General features: G+C 39.9%; 1 protein-coding gene across 1 annotated transcript in view; it reads left to right on the forward strand.

Annotated features, from left to right (window-relative positions):
* The first annotated feature begins 217 nt into the window (after nucleotides 1-217).
* Nucleotides 218-27,718, forward strand: part of ANKRD26 (ankyrin repeat domain 26) — a 57,683-nt gene continuing 30,182 nt past the window's right edge. The window contains exons 1-19 of the mRNA XM_086747449.1: nucleotides 218-478; nucleotides 4,063-4,177; nucleotides 4,420-4,593; nucleotides 4,705-4,811; nucleotides 5,331-5,468; nucleotides 6,245-6,384; nucleotides 10,907-10,957; nucleotides 13,116-13,149; nucleotides 13,232-13,298; nucleotides 15,348-15,408; nucleotides 15,759-16,768; nucleotides 17,446-17,599; nucleotides 19,189-19,250; nucleotides 20,422-20,524; nucleotides 22,151-22,179; nucleotides 22,275-22,341; nucleotides 22,433-22,477; nucleotides 24,643-24,728; nucleotides 26,230-27,225. Of these exons, the coding sequence (XP_086603575.1) occupies nucleotides 276-478; nucleotides 4,063-4,177; nucleotides 4,420-4,593; nucleotides 4,705-4,811; nucleotides 5,331-5,468; nucleotides 6,245-6,384; nucleotides 10,907-10,957; nucleotides 13,116-13,149; nucleotides 13,232-13,298; nucleotides 15,348-15,408; nucleotides 15,759-16,768; nucleotides 17,446-17,599; nucleotides 19,189-19,250; nucleotides 20,422-20,524; nucleotides 22,151-22,179; nucleotides 22,275-22,341; nucleotides 22,433-22,477; nucleotides 24,643-24,728; nucleotides 26,230-27,225 (3,642 nt within the window). The 5' untranslated portion in view covers nucleotides 218-275. The remainder of the gene's footprint in view (nucleotides 479-4,062; nucleotides 4,178-4,419; nucleotides 4,594-4,704; nucleotides 4,812-5,330; nucleotides 5,469-6,244; nucleotides 6,385-10,906; nucleotides 10,958-13,115; nucleotides 13,150-13,231; nucleotides 13,299-15,347; nucleotides 15,409-15,758; nucleotides 16,769-17,445; nucleotides 17,600-19,188; nucleotides 19,251-20,421; nucleotides 20,525-22,150; nucleotides 22,180-22,274; nucleotides 22,342-22,432; nucleotides 22,478-24,642; nucleotides 24,729-26,229; nucleotides 27,226-27,718) is intronic.

The following is a 27,718-nucleotide window of genomic DNA, read 5'->3' on the forward strand; positions in this document are numbered from 1 at the left end:
CATCCAACCATGTGATTCCATGATTCTATGATTCTATGGTTCTATGATTCTATGCTTCTATGATTCTATGGTTCTATGGTTCTACCAGCCTCCCGCGGCCCCGCATGCGCACCCCCGCCAGCCCGCAGTCGTTCAACGGCGCTTGCGCGAAGCTCGCCGTCGCGTGGGCGGTTGCGGATGTTTGCTGTGGTCGCCCGCGGGAAGCAGCCCCCTGCCCTCGCCTCGGCCGGGCACAGCCCGCCGGCTGCCTTCCGCCGTCGCTTCCCTGAGGCGGGATGAAAAGGATCTTCGGGTTCGGGAGAAAGAGGAAGGAGCAGCCGCCGTCCGGCGGCGCCGCCCTGCCCTCCCCCGCCGGTGCCTACGAGCTCCGGCAGAAGGACCTGGGCAAGCTGCACCGCGCGGCCGCCAGCGGCGACCTGGCCCAGGTGCGGCAGGGGCTGAAGAAACACGGCATCGACGGGCGGGACAAGGCGGAGCGGTAAGGGCGGGAGCGGCGCCCGGGAGGGGTGGAGGGGTCCTGGCAGCGCTGGGGGTGGGGATCAGGCTTGCGTTGTCAGAAACCGTGGAATTCGGCCTAGCATCCCAACTGTCGCCTGACTCTTTTTGCCCCCGCCTCCTCGGTGCCCTGCTTTCTGGGAGTCGTATTGCCCTGCCTGGGGGCACGGGAGCGGGGGGGAGCTGGCAGCAGCCTGACCCGGGTGGGTTGCAGGAGGAACCTCACGGCCCCTCTGCAGCCACGCTTCGAAGTCAGAGTGCAGTCGCATGCATCTCTGTGCATCTTTGAGGGCTCAGTGTGCGGGTTTAGTAGTTGAGTCGAGAAAGCTGCGCTGCTTCAGCTGGGAGTGACTTAAGGAGAGGTAAGCGCTGCAGTTCGGACACGGTTAGAGTGCAGAATAAACATGTTGTATACTGGTGCTCCGTGCACAGTTGCCCGATGTGCCTTTTGTGACTGATGTGGCAGCCAAAGCAACAGTCTGATTTTAGGTGGCAGTTACTTAGTTGTTTGCTCTGAGGCTTTGGTACAGCTGTTCAGTACCTTGAAGTGGAAGCTCTGGGCAGCGGCCTGCAGGAGAAGCTGATTCTTCTGGCGGGTGTTATTTTTTGGGTTTCTGAGTCAAGCACAGCAAGTACTTGGCAATTATGTCTTAAGAAGAAGCCCCGGCTGCAGCATAGCTGCTAGTGGTCCATTGTAAGCATAAGGAAATCAGCTGAAGTTTTGAGTCTTGTATGTGTCAACTCTTTAATGCCTTCTCTGAAAAGGCCTGGGGTGAAAACCTTCATGATATTCCGAAGAGATGCTGGTTTTATCAGCTCAGCTTCCTAGGCTGTCTATCCTGAAGACTGGACTTTTGCCAGCCAGCCAGCTTATTGCCCTGAAAACACCTAAAACCACCTAGATTTGTAGGAGAAGCAAGGAAGAGCACAGTAGGAATGAACTTTGGTAATGTGAGTTGTGTGCCTGAGTGCTGCCAAGTCAGTATTTGTTTACGGAGCTGGAGATGAGGGTATGCAGTTTAAGGTGGATTGAGTGCATTTTGTGCATACTCCAGCTGCTTAAGTCAAGGTAGCCAAGGTCATTTATGGAACTAGCTGCTGAATGTTTCTCTCTTTTTCTTCTTACTGCCTTTTCTTTCACTGCGGCTCGTTCAGTCAGTCATCAGGTCTTAGCAGAACCTTGTATGCAGTTTGGCTAGTTTTTTGCATTTAAAGTTCATCTTTTCTAGAAAGCTTTGTTTCCTGTGGAAAGGTTTCCTTCTGTATGTCATGCTATTATCAGTGTTGTAACTAGGCAAATAAAAGTAACACACTAAAAAAAAAAACAACCAAGCAAAACAAAAAACCACCACCACCAACAACAAAAACACCCCAAAAAACAACAACAACCAAACAAGAGACAAGGCAGTTACGTGCAATAGAGCACTGTGATGGTTTTGGCATGACAGTACCCAGTGCTGAAAAGCTTACCTGAGAGGGATTCAGTGGACAGAATCTGCCTGCTTGCTGCAGCTCCTGTACTCTCTATGAGCCATGAGGGTTGCAGGCCCACCTATGCCATCTTAGCGCTTGTGTGATGTGTCATGAGTGACCACAAGATGCAGTTGTGTTTCAGAGCTTCATAGTGTTCTCTAGGGACTGGAAGAATTGACATCATTAGAAACAGAAGTAAAGAATAGGAAATGTGCAAAGTAATGGCTAAAATGTGTGCATTGTTCATATTAATATCTCAGCTCTGCTCCTCAGGAATTCCAAAAGCAAAATCTTGCACCAGGGATGTGGCAAGTATCACACCTACAGGCTCCTTCCATAAAGTGGGTCCTGTAGCCCATAGGCCCTCCCAAAAAATGCAATTGGAACAGCATTAGTTAGGAGCAGGCAGCTTTTCAGAGGTGGTCTAGCAAAGCCTTCAATCTTGCTGAAGAAGATGGGTAAAGCTAAGCACACAGCTGGAAGCACTGTAGGCATGATGCTGTCTAGTCCTGAATCCTAGGTCAAAGCTAATCGCTAAAAGAGATTTAACCTGTCAGCTGCCTGTCAGAGTGAACTCTAGAGCTTTCCATTGCTTAGCTTGTAGCTGATGGGTTGTCAGCTCAAGTACTGTTGGAAGTGTGTGGTGCTAACCTGCTGTTTCCTGTAGTCTCCCAGTGGGGTTGTTTTGCAGCTGCTCAAGCATCAGCAGTTCTCTTCTGCCCCATGGGTTATCAGCATAGGACTGCAGCAGCAGGAAGAACAGTGTCTGGGCAGGGTCCGCAGGGCTGGGTGGCAGAACAGCTTTGGTGTTACTGGGGGCTTCTTGCGGGTACAGGTAACTCCGAACACTCTGATGTTCTCTGCCAGGCTGTTCCCTGAAGTGGATCTTCTGTGGAGCTCAGCAGGTCTTGCTCCAAGCAGAACCATCTCCTTTCCTGTTGGCAGACTGAGAGGCTTGGTTAAGGACAGCAGCAACAAGTCCCCAGGTTTTCTGAAGGCTTTTCTGTTTGCAAAGCTGATAGTGACTTCTTCAGATTTGTCATGTTTCCTAATACTTGGTAGTAGCAGCTTTTAGAAGATCATGGACTCCTTCATAACCAGTCCTGGTTAGCTTTCAGGTAATCTCAGTCAGCCATTTCTTCAGAGATGAAGGATCCTGCATACTTACATGGGGATTTCTCAGAAAGTGGTGGTAGTTGCTCTTAAGGGACTGTTCTGTTGATGCTTCAGTCTGTTCCCTGTCTATAGCAAGACATTACAAATTCTTTGAAGTTTTGTGTGTTTCTTGTCCTTGTGATTTAGGGGGTGATTATATCTTTGGGTATAAGCAGACTGGTTAATTGACATCAGACTGAAGATGTCCAATGGTTTGAAGCAGCTCTTTTCTTTCGGGCAAGGCTTTAACTTGAAGGAAAAAAAGTTTCATTTTTTTATGCTGGTCAGGTATTGTGGAAACACAGTATTCCCTCCTTGGAGAGGACTTCCTCTGTAGTCGGCTTTTTTTTGACTATGATAGTTATACATGTCAGGAAGGTGAAATAATACTTTCCTGTAGTGTTCTGCTGTCTGATTTGCTACATGTTGTCAGAGGCATTTTGGTGCAAGTGTGTTCTTGGTTTTACTGCAGTAGTAAGCAAGCTAGAGAAAAAGCAGAAATTCTCAAAGTGTGGGGAAACACTAATATTCTTGCTGTAAAACCCGTCTCCTACATCTCTGATACACTTCTGTCACATGAACTATCACAGAAGAACTTAGAGGTTTATTGGCCATAGTCCTCAGATTCCCAAGCTTTGGTCTCTGTTGCTGTGCTGTGTGTGTAATCCTGCTGGAGACAGCGACTAGGGCCTAGGCACAGGAATGTGCAGATTCAGTTCTATGGTGAAGGAAATGTCATCTTACTAAGTGGACGCTGTGGAGGGTTTTTGCCAGCCAGCTTCAGGCATTTGGCGTGCAACTGCTGTTACTGGTAATGGAATGAGAAATCTTTTCTTAAACTTGGTTTTTGCAAAGTGAAACTTTTGGTCATATCCATTTATCATAGCCTGAAATTATTTCTTTAGTTGTCTATGCTAATTTTGTATATTTAATTTTTAGGACACCTCTGCATCTCGCGTGTGCGAACGGCCATGTGGATGTTGTTACATATCTAGTAGAAAACAAGTGTAAGCTAAATCTTTTTGACAATGATAACAGATCGCCCCTGATGAAGGTATGTGGAATATGTTATGTTCTTGTAAGTGGAGCTTATTGATTATGCACTAAATGATGTATCTTGCAGGATTCTTTATACAGACCTGTGCAGAACCGTGCATATTGTGATTGGTGTGTAATAAGCATGTGTTGGCTAGTCTTTGAAGGTGCTCTTATTTTCCAGCATTGGGAAGCTAGGGGAATTGCAACAATGTGACATGTAAATGCTGGAAGTCTTTCCTTTTTGTCTGTTGTTCCCAGGCGGTACAGTGCCAGCAAGAAAAATGTGTGGCCGTTCTGCTAGAGCATGGTGCTGACCCAAATCTGACAGACACCGGTGGCAACACTGCCCTTCACCTGGCTGTCATATCTCCTAATGCATCTATAGCAGGGCTGTTACTTGATCATAATGCTGATATTGATGCCCAGAATAAGGTAAATGTTTATATTTGTTAAGGAAATTATTTCCAAAAGTTACATTAATATTTATCTTGAAGGATTTTTTGACTTTGCTTTTTAACTTGATTTATTTATCTGTCCTTTCAGGAGGGATATACTCCCCTTAATCTTGCTGTCTCGGAACATCATGAAGAGATAGTAGAATTTCTCCTTAAAAAAGGAGCTGACGTGCATGCTCGAGATCAGTGTGAAAGGTGAGGGGTTTGTCAAAACTCTACGTGGGTCTCTTTGGTATTCTTTTGGTTGAATTGATGAGAGGCATGGGAACAAGCTCTGAAAAAAAACGGGGAGCCACACAGAAGGAGCTATTTCGATGTGATTTGTGAAAGCAGATCTGCACTTGGTTGGTGGATGCTTTCCAAATTGAGGATCGCAAGAAGGCATTGTCTGTGATGGCCCTTCTGGCAGGAAACCTGTTGTTAGCTCAGCCACATTGCCTCAATTTGAAAAAACATCTACTCCATAGCAGCATAGCTTGTACATAAGTGTTGTCTGTGTGTCTGAAGACTGAACATTTAGTTGTTTTGACTCCCTCTCCCATTTTATTATTCATCTTAATACTTAATGAAAACTACTTTTTCTTTTGTTCATTTTAAGTTAATGGGGAAAATAGTTGGTTTTTTTTTTTTTTTTTTTTTCCAGAGTGAATAGGAATAGAAATAATTAGGTCTGTGTAAAATGATCTATTTTATATCATGTCTTGGATGTTTCAGAACCCCGCTTATGACTGCTGCTTCTGGTGGGGAGCTTAATTTGATAAAAGTTCTTCTTCGGTATGGTGCTGATGTTTCCCATAAAGACGCTAATGGCTGGACAGCTGAGGATTATGCTGTTATTAATGGATATTCTAGGTAAATTTTTAACCTTATTCTTAGAGTAAGTTGTCAGTTATCAGTGTGGCTTTTGAATGTTTTTTCTAACAGCACCAAGGTTTAATGGTGTGTTGAGACCTGTCTTGAAGCTGTGCTCAGTGACATCTTCAGATATGTATCGTTCCTGTGTCTAGTGTTTAATCTGGAAGTTGAGGGAAATTTGCACCCAGAATTCTCTGTTAGATTTCAAGTTTTATTGCTAAGCTCGCATCTGCCCAATATAGACTCTAAAATAAAGTGTCTGTATCCTACAGTTATCCAGAGGTGGAACTTGGCAAACTGAAATGCATGTAAACCCTCTCCCCAGACCAGCACCATTGTCCTTACTGACTTCCACTGCAATGACCAGGAACTACCAGCCTTTTGTTTCAGAGGAGATCTAACTGGTAGCCCTTTTGTTAAAATCTTAAGCAGTTTTACTCCTCTTATGCTTAGCTTTGTACCTGTGGATGTTCTTTCTCTAAGATGGTTCTGTTTGCTTAAAAGCTAGGCTGAAAAAAGTGTACCCAGCAGGAGTTAAGTATGAATATGCATCTATAGAATGCATGTGATTGTAGTGAATATTGAAGTATGTAATAGTCATGCAATAAGTTTTGTGTGTATTACCCATAGCAAATACATACAAGTATATGAATTCATATGGCTATGAACATGTGTAGGATGGATAAGAAGTGGCTATTAAGTATTCTATTAAATTTTATATGCAAGTATGTGGTTGTTTTTACAAAATATATTTCTTCTCTTTCTATGTATAGTCTTAGTAAACAACTGGCAGACTACACAGACTGGGAAAACACAGGAGAAGCTTCTGCAGGAGGTGCACAGGGCATCACAGTACTTGGAACTCCTCTCCGGGCAGGAGCTGCTAGGTGGGGTGCACCTGCTATGGACAGAGGTATGATCCTTAACCATGGAGGAGCTCATGAGGAAAATCACTATGGGCTTTTATTTGGGTGATTTGTATTGTTATTGCTTATTGTGTTCACCATTGACTTTAGTGGAGGTGTCAGATGGAGTAACACAAGAAGTTTTGTGAATGTGCTTATTTGTTGCTAGTTGGAGGTGCTTCTTGTCAGATTGAAGGCAGTTGTGATTTGTGTTCTACATGTCTACTTATAGGGTTGTTGCCTTCTACCTGTTAGACTGTGCATCTATATAGGTTTTCCTATAGAGAAAGAGAGAGAAGGGGGACGGGGAATGAACTAGGTGAGAGTGTTTGTTTTTTCAGGTATGTACTTTTACTTATAAATGGCCATTCAGATTGTGAAAATCCAATTGCAAAAGCAGTAGCTCCATCCTGAGTCGCTGTTCATCTTTCTGTAGTTGGGAAGCAACAGATGAGTTAGCAGGAATATACCCATCTTGTTGATTTCCACTGAATTTCTGTGTCTTTGTTTTAATATTAATAGTTTCACGTGCCCTAAGCTCTTTTAGTGAGTCATCTTATTTCTCAGCATCAGTTACAATTGTTTCCATGTAGATGCTATGAAGACATATTTAGGAAAAATTACCTTGGAAAAGTAACTTTGTTAGCAAGAACAATGCAATGTCTGTGTATACTGTATGTTCTTGGACGTAGTTTGATTTACGATAAAAATAATGCTTTTCTTCCACTTTCAGTAACTTCATGAAATAGACTTTAAAAAAGCTGTGTTCCTTTGTGATCCAGAAAAACAAATACATTTCCTTGTGATAAAAAAATTAACCCCTTTAGTGAGTTTTTAAAATCCAGTCCGTGCTTATGAACTCATACAGCCCTAGAGGAATCTTAGAAAGTTAATATTTTAAATATAAATGAAATTGTTTGTCTTGTACTTGACATCTCGGACCCTACAGTGGGAGGTTTTATTCCTTCTGTATTTTTAAGGATGTTATATCAGAACTATGTGGCAAACGGGCAGCAGATAGTGTTCAAACACAGTTCACTACTCCCTTTTTAAATATGTATAGAAATATGAGCAAAACCTGGGATATTTTTCCTCACTGACTTTCCCTAGATATGGCAACTTAATTTAGAGCCAAACTTTGTTCATTTGACTTGGGAACAGTTCCTTTGATCTAGTCAAGAGATTTGTGAAGTTTCTTGGTAGATTGAAGGAAAGTTTGGGGGGGGGCGGGATGTCTTTCTGGTGGTTGGTGAGGTTTTTGTGGGTTTTTTGGTTTTGGTTTGGGGTTGTTTTTTTTGTTTGTTTGATTTTTTTTGTTGTTGTTTGGTTTTTTTTGTTGTGTGTGGTGTTTTTTTTGGTTTTTTTTTTTTTTTGTTTTTTTTTTTGGAAAGCAGTTGGTATAGGTAGTTTAATCAGCAAAACGTTACTTTCACCCGAACAGCGCTCCCTGTTACCTCTGTTACTGCCTCCTGTGCATGTAGATTATTGCTGTAGCACCACATTGTAATGGCTGACAGGCCAGGGTTATTTTAAAATGTGGCATGAAGAATAATACTGTTGTGTGATTCTAAAATTGATGTACCCTCAGGGAAATATGGGTCCTTGAACCAAATTATTTGCCACATTCATTGAAAATTAATATAAGTCCCCGATATTAAGGGAAATCTTTACTTCTTACCTTCATTTGAAAAGGCATAGTAAGCGTGAAGAGAATGTTATGTGGATTAAGGACTTGTAAGGAGTAAGAATATGGTCTATTCTCACTCTGTTTCTAGTAGGGCTTGTTTTTCTTCTGAGTAGTATGAATCCTTTTGTCCTTGTGCTTAGTCTCTTAAAAGATGAGCCCCAGTGTGTTGAGCAAGAGAGATTAGTAGCATATAGGGAATGTTTATTTGCATTAATTCTGCAATCTCTGGCTTAGACCCACAAAGCACAGGTGCTGCATCGTGACAGTCCCTTTGATATGCTGCAGTGCATTAAAGGCTTTAAGGCTCAGTTAGAGGAGAAGCTGGGATGATCTTGAGAGACCAGAGAAACATCCACTTTGGAATTCTTTTCTTTTGCTCTTCTGTATTATTTTTCTGGGATCTTCAGTGTTGTCCTTATTCCTTTTGCTGCTTTTTGACTTGCTGAACATTATTCAAAATATTATCCTCTAATGAGCAAGTCAGCATATTTAAGAAGTTGGCTTATGCTTACTTGAATGTTTACTTTTTGTCAGAACATAAACGTTTTTATTAATCACAGACAGGCTTGCAAAAACCTCCAGATGAATGGCTTCCAACCCTAGCATATTGAATGACAGGCTTCTTAGATTTGAAGTTGAAATTTCTTTGGTAATTTTTTTTCTGAAAGCAAGGATTCAGATTTCTAGTATGTCTGCATATTGTTTTTTTGGGGTTTTTTTTTTTTGTTTTTTTTTGTTTTTTTTGCTAATGCAGTGCATGTTAGTGTGTTGTTCCTTCAGTGTTTCCCTGAGTCCCTACAGAAGCTGTTGTTTTTTCATCATAGAGCTATTGGGAAAGAAATGGGTGCTTCAGTGTGATTTACACCTCCTGAGGGTACCACCTTTTAAGAAAACTGAGAAATGGAGAAAGAATGATAAACTGTCTTGATGTCCTTTAAGTGTATGTTTTTGATAAGGGTCCTTTCGCCACATTCATTCCATTGTGGTAAAATCAATATAGGCGTGACACCTTTCTGCTCTGAGACAAATGTGGCCTTGTCAGGAAGAAATTTGGTGTTGGGTAGCTGCAATAACAGGACCACATCATTCGTTGACTTAAAATAAAAAATTTTACTAAGTAGGATGAGTAGAGCAGGTGAATAGTGATCTAAGGCCAAGTGCTGGGTCCTGCGTTTCGTTCACAGCAACCCTATGTAACGCCACAGGCTTGGGGAAGAGTGGCTGCCTGGCGGAAAGGGACCTGGAGATGCCGGTAGACAGCTGGCTGAACATGAGCCAGCAGTGTGCTCAGGTGGCCAAGAAGGCCAACGGCGTTCTGGCTTGCATCAGGAGCAGTGTGGCCAGCAGCAGTAAGGAAGTGATTGTGCCCCTGTACACAGCACTGGTGAGGCTGCACCTTGAATACTGTGTGCAGTTTTGGGCTTCTCAGTACAGGAAGGACGTTGAGTTGCTGGAGCCTGTCCAGAGAAGAGCAACAAAGCTGCTGAGGGGTCTGGAGAACAAGTCTTATGAGGAGCAACTGAGGGGAACTGGGACTTTTAGTATGGAGAAGAGGAGGCTGAGGGGAGACCTCATTGCTCTCTACAACTACTTGAAAGGAGGTTGTAGGGAGATGGGTGTTGGTCTCTTCTCCCAAATAACTTGTGATGGGACAAGAGGAAATGGCCTCAAGTTGCATCACGGGAGGTTTAGGTTGGATGTTAGGAAACGCTTCTTTACTGAAAGGGTGATCAGGCACTGGAACAGGCTCCTCAAGGAAGTGGTGGAGTCACCATTCCTGGAGGTGTTCAAAGAATGTGTAGATGTGGCACTCCAGGACATGGTTTAGTAGGCATGGTGATGTTGGGTTGACAGTTGGACTTGATGATCTTGGAGATCTTTTCCAACCTTAAAGATTCTATGATTCTATATTGTAGAACTTCTATTCCACAACACACAGATATGTATACGCGCATGAATACATGCATGACACCTATACCAGTCAGTGTACCCATTTTGGTCCAGTTGTGGCCTGCCCTATAGCTCTGTGGGAGCAGGCTGTTCATTCTGACTGTCGTGTCTGTGTTCTGGCTAGCAGTATAGTGTTTGTATGTGAAGAGTTCAGCATGATTAAAGCAATATAAGCAGGACTGTCTTACTTGACTACCTTCAAACTGAGGTAGCAGGGACCCATGTTTGCTTCAGGCACCAAATGACACAACTTTTAAGGTGAGCTGGCTTAAGAGAATAAGTTTCGGGGTTGCTTTTTTAATGAGGGATAACAAACATGCAAAAACTACAACCTGAGATGCGTGAGTATAAATAACACAATGGCTCGAAGTTGCATGGTGATATGAGTACTAAGGCTCAAGATTTCCTTCAAAATTTCTGGATAGTGAATCTCCAAATTTTAGTTGTTGGCATCAAAGGATTTTTGGGATGCTTGGAGGGATTTTAAGTGTGCCGTATGTCTGAAGCACTCTACAAATGTGAAGGAATTGCATTTGCAGTCCGTGCTAGACGAGAACTAGTCAAGTTCAAGAGAAATATAAAGTTGTCAGAATAAATTTCTGATAATGTGTTTCAGTATCTCAAAATATTGGAATATGGGTATTTTACCTGGAGCAAGTAAATTGAGTTACACTGTTTGACACTGCCCCTTGAGAGCAGAATTCTGTAGATTGTGATTATTTCTGTTTCTAGCACTTAGAACTGTAGAGTAGGCTGACGGTCACAGTACATTCTCCCGTTGCTGTAGCTTTGTTGATGTATTGCTTTTGTTTTCCAAATTTCTGGGAATTCAGATTTATTCTGATGTCATTGTTTCATCTGTCCTTTCCATGCCTTTTCCTAAATGGATATAGGAATGCAACAATGTCCTAACCAGACATCAAGAACAGGAAAATCAAAGAAAGGTATTCTATACAGTGGTATTTCAAATACAAAACATGTTGTACGATATACAAATATTAACACATCTGTGATATTTGTTATCGTGGAGGTCCCTATTGTGATGGTTTTGATTTTAAAAATTAGATTTGAGAGCAGACTTTGGGCGCTTTTTTATTTGTTTGCATGTTTTGCATGGGTCCTTTGTTATTGAATTGAGTGTTTGCTTTATGTCATTAGTGATAGTAAATAATTCTATTTTTTAAAAATATGCTCTTCTGTTACTTCAAAATGGAAATTAACTTCAATTAAAGTGGAAACAAGCAATCCCCAGGGACTGCTTTCCACATCTCATTCCTATGGTAGGGCATCAAAGTCTATCTGAAAGCTAGCTCATGGACTTTCTCTCTTATCTTCTAAAGGACAATGTGACCTGGTCTTGATCATTGCTTAAAGTTACTAGACATTGAAAACAAAAGTTCATATAACTTACTCAGCTGGTTTGATTAATTATAACTATACTAATTGAAAATATAACTGAAGCCACCTGTCAGGAATTTGTAACTGACTATTCCACACTATTTGTCCAATTCTAAGAGGCAGATTTTTATTCCTCTTGGGAGGTTAGCAGGTGGATTAGACTGCTGGTACTGGAGTGAGTTAACAGAAAACTGCAGTATGTAGAACTAACTAATATTTTAAAATATTATGTGTTTCTAGTAGGAAACATTAAAAATCAGAGACTGTGTTGGTATTTTAACTGTTTTAGCTCATCATCACACTGGAAGTTTCAGCCTCTAGGTTTTGTCTACACGACGTGTCTACACTGAATATGTCCACTATATTTCATTGTCTGAAAGCCCTGTTCAGGTCAGGAGACTACTCATCCAAGTTCCCACAGAAACTCTATCTGTAGGACGGACAAAATTTCCATACTCATTTGTGGTTTACTGATAGTAGAGAAGATGTCTTCAGGCATGATATGCCTTTGTTTTCTTTTCCTTTTAATGATTTTGTCCAAGACCTCGGTTTGGTTGTCATCATGCGACTTGAAGGTCACCAATTTCCTCTTTATAAGCAACTTCATTATATTGTGACAGTTAACAAGAATTAATTATTGAGAACTTGAGGAATGTTGAAATAGCTACTATGTAGAGGTTGTATTTGTTTGTTTTTTCCCTTCTGTCTTGGGAATTGAAGAGCCCTTTTATTTCATCTTAGTAGTTGATAGTTCCCAGTGATGCGTGACTGGAGGCAGAGATACAAGAGGCATAAATGCAAACAAGAAAGTTTCTAACTGAATGTGAGAAGCATCACCATGATAAGGACAGTAGAACTGAGAGGTTGTACAGTCTTCCTCCTTGGAGGTGTTCAAGACTGGAATGGATAAAGTCCTAAGCAGCCTTATCTGACCTCATAGCTGAAAACCCATTTTGAGGACACGGTTGGCTAAGAGACTTCCTGAGATACCTTCTGGCCTGATTTATCCTGTGATCCTACATACAAGTTGCCTTTGTAAAACTGATGAAAGCTTAGAATGTAGCATAGAATGCCCTGGTTATGCCCCTTTTGTCTGTTGAATAACCTCTTTGGTGAAGTGTAGAGAACTGCCAGCAGTTCTTCAACCTGAGAATAAGCTTTAGATCTTGATTATGCTTTCTGATTTTCTTTACCTTTTCAGAATTATCTGTAACTGGGTAGAGCAGAAGATAGTGTAGCATATAGCATAATGTTATACATAATACTACATAAAATAGTAAAGTCTCTGCATGTGTACTCGTGTGTAATATGAGTAGTTCAGAGGTTTATTTATTTACTGTCTTGCTACACCACCACCATTTTGTTAACTGTTTACCAGCATAGCATATTTATACTGTGGTTTTTTGTGGGGGTTTTTTTTTTTAGTTTAGAGATGTTTCTTAAACTTCTAGGCCTAAGAGTCTAAAGGGGATATAACTCTAGTCTCTTTTTTTGTTTTCTTTTTTTTTTTTATTTTAATTCAGTATGGCTTGAAAAAGCAGTTGTTTCGGAAACACGTTCATTCATGCTGTCTTGTGTTAAATTGCTTGCCAAAAGTTTAATTCTGTTCTGGCCTGTAGAATTGTCTATGTTAATGTTTATATGTACTCATTAATTTTTAGCACGCCCAATCTAATTTTAGCATGTCAATTAATGTTTTAACAGCAATAGATGACTCTTCCCAAGGAGACTCAATAAGGTGAGATTTTAAAAATACCTAATACTTAACTGAAGAATGATTTGAGAAGCACAGTACTCATTTTGCTTTGCTTTTTAAAAAGCTCTGAGAAAGAGGGGAGTGATGACAGTTGGCATACTTCTGAAGAAGAACTCGATTTTACCCCCAAGGTATGGTGCCTTTACAGCAAAAAAAATCCTGTAAAAATAAGTGATTTGAAGACAAGTTTTCTGTGGGATTGAAAGAAACTACAGTAGCAGCCAGTATTATTTTCTCCTTAGAAGCAGTCTCTGGCTTGACAGCCTTTCTTCTGCTGTGAGTTTCTCCTGAAAGACCTGTAACTGTGGCAGAGCATGCGGTAAATTTGTAGTTTGAGGCAAAAGAGCAATAGATGACAAGATAAACAACCACATTGTTTTGTTTGTTCTTCTTTATTTAAGTCAGATTTGCAGACCCTAAAAGTTTGTAAGTTACTGTTACAACCTGTTCTGTTCTTCTCCAAACACGATTATTGTTTCCTGTAAATTTGGTGATAGAATACTGACTGGAAAAGGACATTTATTTGTCAAGATCTACTGAAATTCTTCATCACCTAGTTCTCCTTTCCTCCTTGTTAGGTTCCTCAAGAGCATTCAATCGGATGAGTTGTCTTTTTTTCTTCTGTGAGATGATGTTCTGTGCTTCCATGTAGTCTCACGCTGCATGTTTTTTACCTCTTTTTTTTGAATGCTTGGGTTGTATTCTTTTTGGTAGCTGCAAGCTCTTGCATCTGCTGTTTTTATTAACATTGTGAAGAATTGTCTGCTTCTGCAGTGATGTCTGGAGCATCTGTTCTGTTGTACTAGCATTCTACAGTGATGAGGAACCTGAGTGCGGTAGTTCAATCCACTCTGTAAGGCTGGAGATGCAATTGTGTTTAGTTTTAAAATTAATTTGGTTTCTTGCAGTGATTGAAATAGAAATTATGCTTTTTTTTCTGGCATGATTTTAAAATTTAGGGATATTTGGTAAGTGTACCTGCAATGCTGTGCATGGAAGTGATGTACTTCACTTGTAAGAGAGAAGCAACAATGTACTTTATTCATACAAAACAGTGATTTATCCAAGTTTGGTAGTAAATGCTGTATGTGTCAGTGATTTAACAAGATTCGATGGCAAGGTACACTGGATTACTTAACTGTCAGGGAGACCCTCCCATTGAGTCGTGAGATTCAGAAGGGATCTTTCTTTCTGAACTCCTTGTTAGAGAGGAGTCTAGGTGTGTCTGGATCCAGTCCTAGTCCCAGGCTTGATCAATGGTTTATGTCTAAAGGATTATATGTGCACAATCAGTCTTGCATATCACTTAGCATGCTAAACTTTGAAGTCTTTGCTAGTAGTCACTTATCAAGGATCTGTTGTTTCAAGGAATCCCTCAACCTCAAAGAGTAACCTTGAGAGATGTTCCTACCCAGGGGGAGATCCTGACATGCAGCCTGCTGCCATGCAGGACAGCTCAAAGGGCTCTTGGGCTGTTCACTACTTATGGAGTAAGATAATTGACTTACTAGTCAGATTTGCACACTGACTGTGGATGTTAGTTTCTGCCAAATTTGGCTTGAGTTGGACATGAAGTAGCACTGTGGTTAGGGGGGATGCATTGCCATCCCTTGGCTATGTGTTGTTATCAGTCTCCCCCAAATCCTCTTTGAGTCAGATGCCACCGTTACCATCAGGCCCAGACACTTCTATCACTGATGGCTATCACTTGAGCAGTGTTACAGGACAAGCGTTCAGGTTAGAGTTGGGGGGAGCACACCATCACACGTAGAGACTAATTTATGTGTTAAGTCTAGGGGTCTTAACAGTTACTTGCATGGTGCACATTTGCAAGTAAGCAGCCTGAAACGGCAATCTTAAATATAGCTGAATGTTACTTAAGTATTACAAATTCTAAAACCAGATTTTTAGAACTGTTACATAGTATGTACACATAGTTTTGGAAACAATTTGCAGAAAGGTGCTTGTACAGTGTTTTGGGGTGAAATACTCACTGAATTGCATATGTGAAGAGTGTTTGTGTAGTTAGAACTAGAAGATGGAGTCAGCACCTGAGCACTATCAAAAGGACAACTTCATTATATTTACTATTAAAGATTTTATGTGAACAAAGCATTTGTTGTTGTTACTGTTTTTAAAAAAAGTAATTTTTTTTTGCTTAAATAAATCTTTATTTACAGAAGCTGCAGAAGCCAAACTTGACACTGTTAATGAATGCTTCTCAGCAGTTCAGGAAAAACAGTAAGCTATTTGGAAAAGATTGTATGATATACTAATATATAAAAGTAGACTTGCTGAGTAGGTTTTTGTGTTTTGTTTTTTTTTTTTTTTCTGTAGTGAATGAGAAAAGTAGCATTTTGAAAAACATAGCACTTAGTCATTTCAGAAAAAAAAAAAGTCCTGTTCTTAAAATGAAAATATTAATCCCCTCCTAAGCCTTTGTCCCTGTCAAGTTCTTCCTCCATCCTGCCCATCCCTTGCCTGGCTCCTTTCCATACATTCTCTCCTGTGCATTAATCTGGTAGCATGCCTATTGCTATGTATGTAACTCCTTTTATTCACTTGCATTTTTCCTTCTCTTGTGCTTTAAGATGATGGTTCTAGAATTGAAAGTCCTAAGTCACCGAAGAAAAGCCTCAAGCAAAGAACCCTGTCAGCTGCAAACCTGAACAAAGGAGAATGTGGAGAATTGTTGAATCAAGATGTCTCAGATACAAGCAACCAAGAAGACGACGAATTGGAGGAGGAGGAGGAAGACGATGATGAAGATGACAACAGAGATGATAATGAAGATTGTGAGGAGGAAGAGGAAGAAGAAGAGGAGGACGAAGATGTTAGTCAAGATGAAAAGGAGGAGGAAGATCTGAAAGGTGAAGAAACTCAGTCTGATGACATACTGGAGGAGGAACAAGGGGAGAAGACAGAATCTAAAGGGGAAAATAATCAGAAATTGGAGCATTTTAGTCTTGCTAAATATGAAGAGGAAGCTTGGTTTGGAACAGGAGATATCTGTGATGATGATCATAGAATAAATAAAGAACTTGATGACAAGGTGGAGGAATCTGTTGATACTCCTGTGTCTTTTATAGCTGGGTGCTATGAAAGGTTGCAAGAAAATATAACTACCATGTCTCCAAAGATAATGAATAATGAAATTTCTTGCAAGTCAGTACCAAAACAAGCTATCTTTCAAAATCTAAATAATTTGCAAGATACAGAAGAAAGCTGGGAAAGGAAAAGCATGATTGAGGAGAAGTTTCACAGAAATGCTGACTCCTGTTTTGCAGACTCTGAAATGACAGACAGGAAAAAAGAGATACCTCAGCCTCTCTCATATAGTTGTCTTAAGGAGAAAAAGTCAAGCTTTGGTGGTGGCTTTGAAAGTGGTAATAATTCTTGGTCAGCAGCAAAAAACTCAAAGCTTGAAAGTCAAAGACTGAACTCTGTCGTTCTTGAACATGTGACTGATGAAGATACTGAAGAGGAGCAATATGAAGAAGTAGATAATAAAGTCTGTGAAGCGCTGAAACAAGAAAGTGAAAACTTGCACTTAAATAGGTGTGAAGAAAATTTAAGAACAGCACTTCTCTCAAGTACCAAAGTAAGTATATAGGGATGATTTAATCACAGTGGTATTTTCTAAGGGTAATATAGGTAAGAAACAAATGGTAAACTGGATTTCTGTTAATACTTGTTCTTCACATATATAAATCTTTTGATCATCCTTTGTGATACTAGAAAATGTTTTACTCCAAGTTAAAGCAGTTTCGTAGGTATAAGAATAATATCAGGGAGTATCTTCGATAATTTTTTTTTTCTATTGGTTACAGAATAGGCAGTAGACTTTTTTTCTGGAATCAATTAAATTTTTCTCAGTTGTATGTACAGATTTTATCTGTAAATATGTACTGCCCTTCAGTAAAATTCATGTGATGGCTGAAAGTGAGGAAACAAAAAGAAGTTTGAATAAGATTGACATCAGGAAGCTAACGTTTTTTCTTGGAGCAAAGTAGGCGAAAAGAAAAAAGGAATGTGTTCCAGAAAGATGTTACTTAAATGAAGCTAAAGTTAGATTGACATGAGGAAGTGCTTCTTAGGGGCTTTGCAGAACCAGAGGTGAGACTTAGGACATTAGACATTGCTGTCTACTCATACAGATTCCCATGGAAAACCTGAAGGCCATGTAAAACAAAGCTCAACAAAGTTTCCCTTTTGTCTTACACAAGAGAAGTATCTTTCAAGTCATCAATGGATAGTGAAGAAGTCCGTCTCTTTTAGGAAGAATCATCTAAACAGAAAGAAGAAGTGGAGGAGGAGGAGCAAGTGAAGGAAGACACTGGTGAAGAGCTACAAACTGCAGTTGTTGAGAGTGTGAAAAATTCTATTTGTAATGATAGCCATCGAGTCCACAATACTTCAAAAGACAATGCTGGTGAGAGAAATGAATTACTGATCCCAATTCTTCCTCTGTAAATATTCATGCACAGTAAATGAACTAAAATTGTCATTAACTTCTGAGATAACAAATTTTTCCCTTGCCTGTGAATCCTAGTGGGCATTGGCAAAGAAGAAAAGCAGCTCTTGTTCCTTTTCATTCATTCTCGAAGAGCTGGTGTGGTGTTGGATTCCAAAAAATGCTATATGAAGCAAGTGCCATTCTTGGTTTTGTTGCTGTCTTCTCCCTGAAATGATCTGAACAAAATGCGCAGATGGAAGAGGACTAGTGTCTTGAGTGTGACAATAGAATTCCCCTTTCTGGCTCGTACTGTCAGATTGAAAAGCTGTGATTGCCCTTGGCTGAAGCCTGTGAAAGATTTGAGTCAAGCTGACAGAAAGCTGTTCCATTCCAGTGCTTCACGTTGTCCGGTTTTAAAACGTAGACGGTCTCTCCAGTGCCACGCTTGTGTGTGCTTGAAAGCATTACCAGATCAGTCAGAGTTGAGCACTTTGGTACTCACCTCAGGTCTCAGAGCAGGAGGAGATGGCACAGTTTCTGTTGTCTGTCTCCAGAGAGTAGCTTGGTGTGGTAGATGTTACCAGAGCATGTGTAGCTGCTGATGGAATGACACACAGGGGGCCTGGCAGAAGCTGCTGTATTCAAGTGTTGTGCCTATACATGCTCTTATATTTCTGTGCATTTTACCATAAGTGTGCATTTGGCATAGTGTAAGTAATCAGAGCTGAGGGTGAAACCAGCAGTTGTCCTCTTCTGGGCTGGGTGCTCTCACTGCTTTCCAGCTCCTTCCCCCATCTTTGTGTGTACGTCTCCACATGAGTGAATCCTGGATCAATTTTACCTAATGGAGTAGCTTAAAACAGAGAAATGAAGGTAGTGTAATCTGGCCAGGAACCCACTGAGACTAAGCCTTACATTAATCTGGAAGCAAAGAGATTTCTGTGTTAACCCCCTGAGACAGAAATGGCTTCTGTGTGTTTGGGGTGATTGTTTGAGCTGTTAGCCTCTACTCTGTTTTTAAATGGCAATGCTTAGGTGTTTAGCTTCTGGGAAGATGCAGAGTAAGAACTCTCTGTCAAGGAAGATCTTTTCCTGGTAGCACTACAAAAGAAGCATTGTTTCTTGGTGATTGTAGTGATGTTCGTGTGAAGATGGTTTGCACGGTGTTTTTCCAGTACCTCCTGTACAGTGTAAAGTGGTAGTAATTGCCAAATTCATTGCTGTAGGCTAGAGAGCAGGTGAGAACTGAACTCTGTATACCACAGGACTGCAGCGAGCTGGAGTTTCTTCCTGAATGTTACCCAAACGTGTTGAGTGTTGCTTTTAGCTGTGTCAGCAGTTTGTGCATAGTCATCTCCTACTGGAAAGGAGGCAAGAGGAGGTGGCGCTGTAAAGGAAATACCATGATATCACTGAGTGTGAAGAAACCCTTGAATAACGCTCACTTTTTAGTTTGTCCTCAGCAATAGAACCACTGCATATCTTTTGGATGCAGGGCTTGAATGATGAGGAAAAGCAGAGTGAAATATAAACACTCAGTATCTCTCTTCTTACCTCATTTGTAGGTGCCCTGCCAGCAGTGGGAGCGGAGGAAGAGGAAGATACTGAATCTCCCTGGGATTCGGAGGTACTTTCCGTGAAGGACACGGAGATTTCCACCAGAGGGGCAGGGGGAGGGTAGAAGTAAGATCCAGAAGCACTTGAGAACTTGCTTTTAAACTTGGTCCCTACCACTGATGAAGCTTATTTCCTCTCTTCCTGCCATGTGTTTGTAACTGGGGCCCCTTTGAAATACTTCTGCTCTATCTAGGCCAGCTGTTCAGTTAGAACTGGGATGCAGTTAGGTCAGGCTAACTACTTGGGTCTCATAGCAGCTGGCCTTTGAGCTTGGTTTCTAGGATAGTACTGAAACAGTGAAGTTTCTTGCTGCTTTAAAATATTCTGAGCTTTTCACCGGGGCTGTCAGGACTGTAGCTTTACTTTTTCACCATACAGCTCTATTCCACTGACCTGGTCAGTGGTTGCCCTTAGGATCTACAACCTAGACAGTTAGCTGCTTCTGAATAGATCCTCTCTACCTTTTGTAGGTGTACTTCAGCCCTTTTTGAAAGTAATTTTTAACAGAGATACCACACATGCTGGCTGTATTTGCCATTTTAGTTCTTTCTATCTGTGGTACTGGGCTAGAAGAAAACAAGCAGGGTCTGTAGTGAATGCCCTCTGGCTTTTTATGTGAGTTAAAACAAACTCTTCCACACCCCTTTCTTAAAAATACAAGATATATAGATATATATATAGTTTTAGTTTCTGTAAGCTTTGCCTTCCTAGTCTTTGTTCAACCCAAATTGCCCTTGTAACTGAGAGTCGCAATGTGTTCACTCACCACTGCAGGATATATGCCTAGGGAACATAAGTGCAAACTTGAATGTTAGGTACAAGTCCAGTACAAAAGTCGTATCACCACAGACCTGCAGTTATTGTTTCACAACCCACATCTTGAGTTACCATGCTCATTCTCTTCTGTGGCTGTCCAGTTTGTCAAGGTTTATCAACATGACCAGATAGGTTAGATGAGTTGTGAAGTTCTTGCTTAAGGTCTGAAAACACGTGCAACTACTGTGATTCTCCAATATACTGTGTTTTGATGTGCCCTTTCCAAGGGTCTTAACAAAGGTTTTTGTGTCTCTAATATACTTGATACCATGCTGTGCAAGCAGTCTTAGCAGGAGCTTTTTGCATAGACATGAGTTGAAATTGCATTGGTACCAATTCTCATGCATGTGTTTTACATTATACAGACGAATTCTGAAAGTCCAAGAAAAGTATCTTCTGCTGAGTTGCTCCGAGTTGCAGACACACATGGAGCATCCTCACAGGTTTTTTCACGGGAACACAACAATGGTAACTTCCTAGCGGACTAAACGTTTGTCTGTTAAGCATTTATAGGTTATAGTCAACTTCTATCAGCATCTGTCTTTGGAATGCTATTATGATGTGGATGTGCGCTAGAGCAATGGAGTGCTTACTATTTGTTAATTAACACCAGTTATCACAGCGCTTGCTGGCCACTTTGTAAAGGAAGTTGTCTTGTTTGCATTCTGTGTGTTCTTTGGACATGTTTGGCTTTTTTTAGGATTCAGATTCTTGTTGCATAGTGATGAAAATGTATGTGTTTTGGGCCTGACCTGTCTAAACATTTAAAATTCTGGGATGGTAATGCACCAGACAAAAGCTATCATCTGGCTAAGCGTGTTTTGTTTTGGTTTTTTTTTTCCCTGGGTTAATTTTTGGTAGCTTTCTGTTGTGCTTTGCCTAGGAGCTAAAATGTGACTAAAATTTCAGATTTTGTTGGTAAGGGTTTCTACCTGTAGGTTATGACACTGTCTCTTGAGCATCTTGAGCATAGAATGACAGGGAGGTTTTGCTATTGGGGTAGAACTCTCTTCTGAAGAATTTCTCCTTTAACAAATAGTTTGTCAGTTCTGCTTGTAGTATAGGTACAACAGAATAGCTGAAGAAGCTAATTCAGTTATCGTTTAGTAATCTGGAAGCAAAACTTTACAAGTTTCTGGGACCTTGTAAATCTATTTGTGGGGTAGTTGTCATGGAAGTCTGCTTTGTATGATTCTACTAAGTTTAAAATCAGTGTGGAAAGATCATTATGGTAATTTTTCTAAGGTATTTCCAGACTGATAGACCATTAAGTTTACTGAAATCAAATACTGTTTGATTTTTAATGATTTAAAAAAAAAAAAAATTGCTGTGGAGCCATTCTTAGTAGCACTTCGTATACTCCTTTCATGAGAGGACTCAAACTGAAAGATGACTAAAGCGAAGGCTTTGAGAAATATAGGTGTGCTGGTAGATTGTGTGAGTTTGGAAATGATTTAGTATTGGACAAAAATGGAAAAAAAAAGTATTTGGAACTATGTTATAAATGCAAATTACAACCAGACAACATTTGTTTATTTTGTTTACTTGCAAGCTAAATCAGAACAATCTGTTGAACTAGCTTGATTTTACTTCATTGAATGACATGCATGACAGGTGTCTGTGTCTGCACCGATAATTTCTCTGTCCCATCAATGGAAAGGAAAATACTTCTCAACATTAAACACTTGCAGAATAATCATAGTCGTAGTGCTTTTGGACAGCTTTGTCATGATTCGTTACAGTAGACCAGCTTTGGCTTCTGAAATAGAAAGCAGGATTCAGCTCTTCAAAAGGACTAAATATTTTGATCTTGTTCTGTTAATGAGCATAACCTTATTGCTTAACATGAATTGTCCTAGTTCTGCAATTGTGGTTTTTAAATGCAGGGTGCATGATGGGAAGAATGCATTGTCCATTTATTGTATGCTAATACAAATGCTGTATGAGGAGGTAAATTGAATGTTGGGTATCATACTCTTAGAGAAATAACGCTTGCAACTAATACTTAGTTGTAGAAACTACTGATGTTGAATGGAGTAAAAGATACCTTCAATTAAATAAAATAACACTTCCCAAAATATTTTTCACCTACAGGCTTTTGGGAGAAACCTAGCAATTCCCAGGTAAGTATTTGTTCATATCAGACTGGCTATCTATTCTGCTTGTTAAATAGTATGTAGTTTCTTTGAATTTGATTTTTAATCATTGTCTTTCATAGCTGAAGACTCCTGAATCTGTTAGGGATATGAATGAAACCTCTCCTAAAAAAAGTCAGCAGAAATCAGGTAATGTTCACTTCATATAGTTCTAGGTTTAGCTTCGTAATCTTTCTGGATAGGAGTATTTAATAAAGCATCTGATTTATTTATTTTGCAGATCTGTTGGAGGAATTAGGTTTAGGAGATGCAGAGGATATTGAAGGTATTCATAACAGTCTTTGTAGTATGCTTTTATGGAAAGACACATTGTACTTGCAAATTTTTTCCTAATATTAAATTAATGGTTTTAGCAAGGTGTTCTGGGAGTAGAAGGTCTACTAACACGTCTCTGTGCATGTGTGATACCTCCTCTAGTCTGCCATTCAACACTGTAAATACCCTTCCATGATGTACGCTTCTTCCACCATACCTGCTGTCATCTCCCCTTTTCAGGCAGTTCTCAAGTTTGCTTTCCCTCCAATTTCTCAAAAAAAAAACCTCAAACCCTTCTTGATATTCCTGGTTCTCTGAGCATGTACTGTGACTTATTCCAGGCTAGGGATCTGCAAGCTAAGCTGTCCAGGAGCTGCAGGTGAGACAGAATGGGTAATTCTTGGGCTCATGCTGTAGGTGTACTTAGCAGGAATTATTGCTTGCCTGACTTTTCTCTTACCTGTCTTGTCTGGCAGTTGTTTTGAAACATGTAGCAAATACATTCCTCTTGTTTCATGGAAATTGAGCAGTAGGTTCAGAGGAAGGAGAAGGAAGTGGGGAAGAGAGACAAGGTGGCAGGAAATGACAGCATCAACATGTTGTCAGGAATTCTCTCTTCTTTGGAAACAAGACTAAAAATGAAGGAGATAGCTGGTCCACTATATGTCGGAGAGAGGATATATTATCTTAATGTTTTTTTTAATTTCTTTGTTCTATTGATTATTGATTTGCATATTTGATAACAAGGTGAGAAACAATTCCCCATTCAGATTTTTCGAGTTTCTACAATCAGTTATTGAAAATATAAACCAGAGAGAGGTAAATAGATACGTAGGCAAGTAGGTTAACTTGTAACTTCTAAGTACAGAATACAAATAGTTCCAAGTTCTTTGGTATCCTTGGTTTAGGGGGGGGAAAACACCAAAACCAGTGCCATTGTTCTTTTGACAATAATAGAGATTAAAATTATTTCTACAAAAAATATCACTCTTCTCTTCTTGCTCTTCTACTCTCTCTCATGTATTCACCGTGGGTAAGCAAGAATAGGTCCTCTCTTGCTCTTTATTTTGCCATGATAGTGTTTCTGTAAGATGCATACAGGCTTGTTAAAAGTTGTTCAGTTAAAACGTGTTTTGGTTTTGTCTGTGTTACAGAATAATATGAAATATAGCCCCATAGTGGGCCAGTATGTTATAATATTACAAACACAGAAAGGAAAGAATGCCTTTTCATACCTCATTTTATGTCAGCTATTTTTCCTGTGTGTCTTTATTCATTTGTGTTATGTTAATTTTTTACCCATGTTTTATCTTGAAGATCAGGTGTTAAGAAGTACACATGAAAACTTCTTTCAAACATTTATGTTTTGATTTGATTTTAAGCAATTCAGATTGCTTCAGCAAAGCATCATGATTCTTGCAGCACAAATATGGAGTCCAGTTCTCAGATGTAAAAGAGATTCAAGATAGGCATCCCACAATGGAGAGCCAGGCTGAGTGATTGCTACTGAGGAATTTGTGACCTGTCCAATATTACTCAGAGAAGAGTGGAATCCAGTTTTCAACAATACAAGCTAAATGTCTGGATCACGGGTTGTTTCTCAACATTTCACAAGCCTGTCTTTTATTTGGTGTCCCATCCATGTCTTCTGCAACAGATGAGGCAGCAGTTTGACTGAAGTGCTCAGTCCAGATCCATGTCTAGAGACAGATTTGTTTCATGCATGGAGTAAAGCTAGGCCTTAAAGATTTTAAGCCTGTGATTTTGTTGCTTGTGATTTTTCTGTGCACAACACATACGGAAATTAGAATTGCTAGAGGAATGTAGCTAGTTACTGCATGGCACACAGTATGTCAGAGAGAGAGAGAGAGAGAGAGAGAGATGTCATACACCTTTAAGAAACAGGAATGGCTTATTTGTGACCATTTTTAGTGATTTTCAGCAAATTACCTTTGTACATTAAACAGTAAAATGCCCTGGACGAAAATAATTCACACAGATGCATCTTAAATCTATATTATGATAATTTTCTCTCTAGTAGCTCACAAATTTGAGGGGATGTGTTATTTTGTGTGAAGATTTTTCTCACAAATATGAAGTTTCAAGATAGACTCTAGGTGTAAATAAGTGGTATTAAGTCATGCTGGTTATAAAAATACGTGTTTTTCACTGTAGGAGAGTGCTCTGGATCTACCTTTAGTATGTCATCATCGGCTGAAAAAGATGACCTCAAGGATGCCATTGAAAACTATGAGATGCAGGTATGTAAAACCACATATTTTGAATTAGAGTAAATTGTATTATACAGTATGTAAAGAAAACTTACCAGTTAGTGAATAATGATGAAGGGACAATCCTGTAGATGAAGGTTGTATTACAGTCTGAAGTGAAGTTGGATACAATTTTCTTACAGTGGGATAAAATCCTTGTCACTGTGTTGGATATTTGCTGTTGTACTCATTTGTTTCTACCTGGTTTGCTTAAATTTTGACCAGTGTTTTTCCTTTTGTCCACTGCTGAGAAACAGTGCAGTCAAATACTTCCCCACCAGCCCCGTACGCAAAATGCGCGTTCACGTGAAGATGGAGGTTTGTCTGTAATATGCTGATCTATTTGATTAAGCATGCCTGGTCTTCCTTTTTGTAAGGAAAGATCACAGAAAAAAACCTTGAAATTTGGTGACCTTTCTGATGCTTTCCCTGCCTCTGCAAAATATGCACTTGTTTGGCCATATGAATATGTGTTTGAAAGGGCTTTTTTTTCAGAGGGCGTTCTAGAGGGGTATAAGGCAGGCATCCTGTTTGTGTTGGGCATACAGGACGGGGCTGGATAGAGAGGTTTGGAGTCTTCTGTAATACTTAAAGGACATGAAATTTCCACCCCACACCCAGGCACCATGAAAAAGGGACGTGCTTAATTTTAACAGGCAGAGCACAGAACTTCAGCCTGTTGGGAGGTGGTAGTAGTTGGGCAATGAATTTGCGAATTGAGAGTCTGAGACAGATGGTGGCTGGCTGAGGTGCTCCTTCCCTGTTCTGAAAGGAGGAATTTTTGCAGAGAGAGAAAAGGGCTTGGCTAACGAGAAAAGAGGGTTGAGGAGTTGGATGGTCTTAGCCATTGGGACACCAAGGTGGCAGGCCCTTTTTAGAAGGCACCATGAGCTACGGAGGCATGTGGGGAGGCAGCATATTGAGAGGAGTGTGACACGTAACAGGAGCAGTCAGAACTGTAGAGAAACAGAGCATGGGGTCAGGGACATGAGGAGGCTGGGTGGGGTTGAGGCATGGTATGTTTTTCATACAAGCTTGTGTTCCTGATTTTTGGGATGAGGGAAGAAATGGACAGGTTCCCCTAATAAATGCTCTTTTTTTGGAGCTTGGAATGGAATTTAATATGGAATTTAGTAGTTGAAATAAAAAATGGTATTAAAGCAATAAAACATGAAAAAATAAATTGCTTTGTGACAAATGCCACAAGTTACAGAAAGCAAGCAGACTGAAAGGTAAAAGCAACCCTAATGTCCAGACAAATCTAATCCAAGAAAAACTGCGGTCTCTAAAGTAAGTCCTTCTATTTTTAAGAAAATGATGATTCAGTGAACCTTTAATTTAGTATCCCTTGATTTTTATTTAAAAAACTGCTTTTAAAATATCTTCTTTTATTTCTGTTGTATGATAGGATGAGTTTGCAACAGAAACTACCTAGATTAATTGCAACTTCCTTTTTCTTGATAATCTTTCTGTCTGTACCTGTTTACTTAAGGATAAATATGTTTTAGAAACTACCAACTTGATAGAAAAAACAGCACATGAAAATCAGACTGACAAAGCAAAAATTTCATATCAGGAAGCCCTAGCAGAAAATGAGGAATCGCACAGTGCTGACAAGCATTTAAGCCTAAGACCTTGGGAAGAAAGATATGAAAGAATGTGGGTTGAAAATGAGAAAAGGGAATTGAAAACAAACTTTAAAAACATTACAGCAGAGCTGAAGCAGCTGTTTGGTGAAATTAATGAAACTGGGAAGACTACCTCCCTTGTGAAAGAAATGCCAGAAGATGGCTTCAGTGAAGATTTGAAGAGTTCTCATTTTGTTCCATCTCTTGCAGTAGAATCAAGTAATATATTAGAAAGTAAAGGTGAATTTGGAGACACTGAACTTATGGTAGGTGGAAAAGTACCCAAAATGGAAGTTGTAATTCCGAGTTTTGGTGTCCTTCCTGATCAGAATAACTTCAATGCAAACATGGAAGATACCTGGGGTACAGATGAAGAAGATAGCACAAACAATACAGATAATACAAAGGTGCCTCTAGCAAAAGGAGAGGAAAAGAAAATGCCTACTATGGAAATGGAAGAGAATGAAAATGGAAGTAGTAGAAATGTAGAGGGAAGTCCTGAATACTCCCTGAGACATAGCTTAAAAACAAGTATTTTGGACCATGTTTCTAATATTCTTCCTGAAACAAAACCTATTTCTACAAGTGATGAAAATGCACTTTTTGTAACAGAAAGGAAACTTGGAAAAGACTCTGGATTTAATGATGATGTTCCAAGGGACTGTGTTATTGACAATAATAAAATAGGAGAAACAGAAACTGAAAGCACTTTTGCAAATGCTCAGAAATCATGTGGCATATTGGAAAGGAATCTTGATGAAGAACTGAAACAAGATTTGGAAAGATTTAAGAGTAAGGTAGGAATGCTGCAAATAGTATTCCTGGCTTTGGAGAAGGAGAAGCTACAGCTGAAAAAAGAGGTAGAAGTTCACCTGCTACTCCTTATTCTTTAGTCTCCGTATCAATGGTCCTGTTCACTTTAGCTATTCATCATTAAAGGAAAATGCTTTGTGCAAATTGGCTTTTGTTTTAATAGAAATATTACTTATGAATAAAGAGAGCAGTGGAGAACTGTCCTTCTCCCCGTTTTTTGGAAAACACAGAATGAGTTATTGTTACAGTTTAACAATAGGTGGCACTCAGGTCCAGTGTAAGTAGTTGTCACTTCATTGCTGTAAAAAAAAGAATGCACACAGTTACATTACTCCCGATTCTGAATCAAAGAATGGAAATAGCTTCTGAACAGGGTCTTGACTAATCTATTTGCTGTGATTTCTGCATGGTGTGTTTTCATTGCCTTTCATTAAAATTCCTGTTTGCTGTGAAACCATTTCTGCTTGTGGGTTTGGGATTTTTTTTTTCCTTCCCCTCATTAAGGAAGCAGTAGCCCAGCACACTTCCACTTGATTTTTT

This window comes from Chlamydotis macqueenii, chromosome 1 (assembly GCF_036417535.1).
Source record: "Chlamydotis macqueenii isolate bChlMac1 chromosome 1, bChlMac1.mat, whole genome shotgun sequence".
In the NCBI taxonomy this organism is placed as follows: Eukaryota; Metazoa; Chordata; class Aves; order Otidiformes; family Otididae; genus Chlamydotis; species Chlamydotis macqueenii.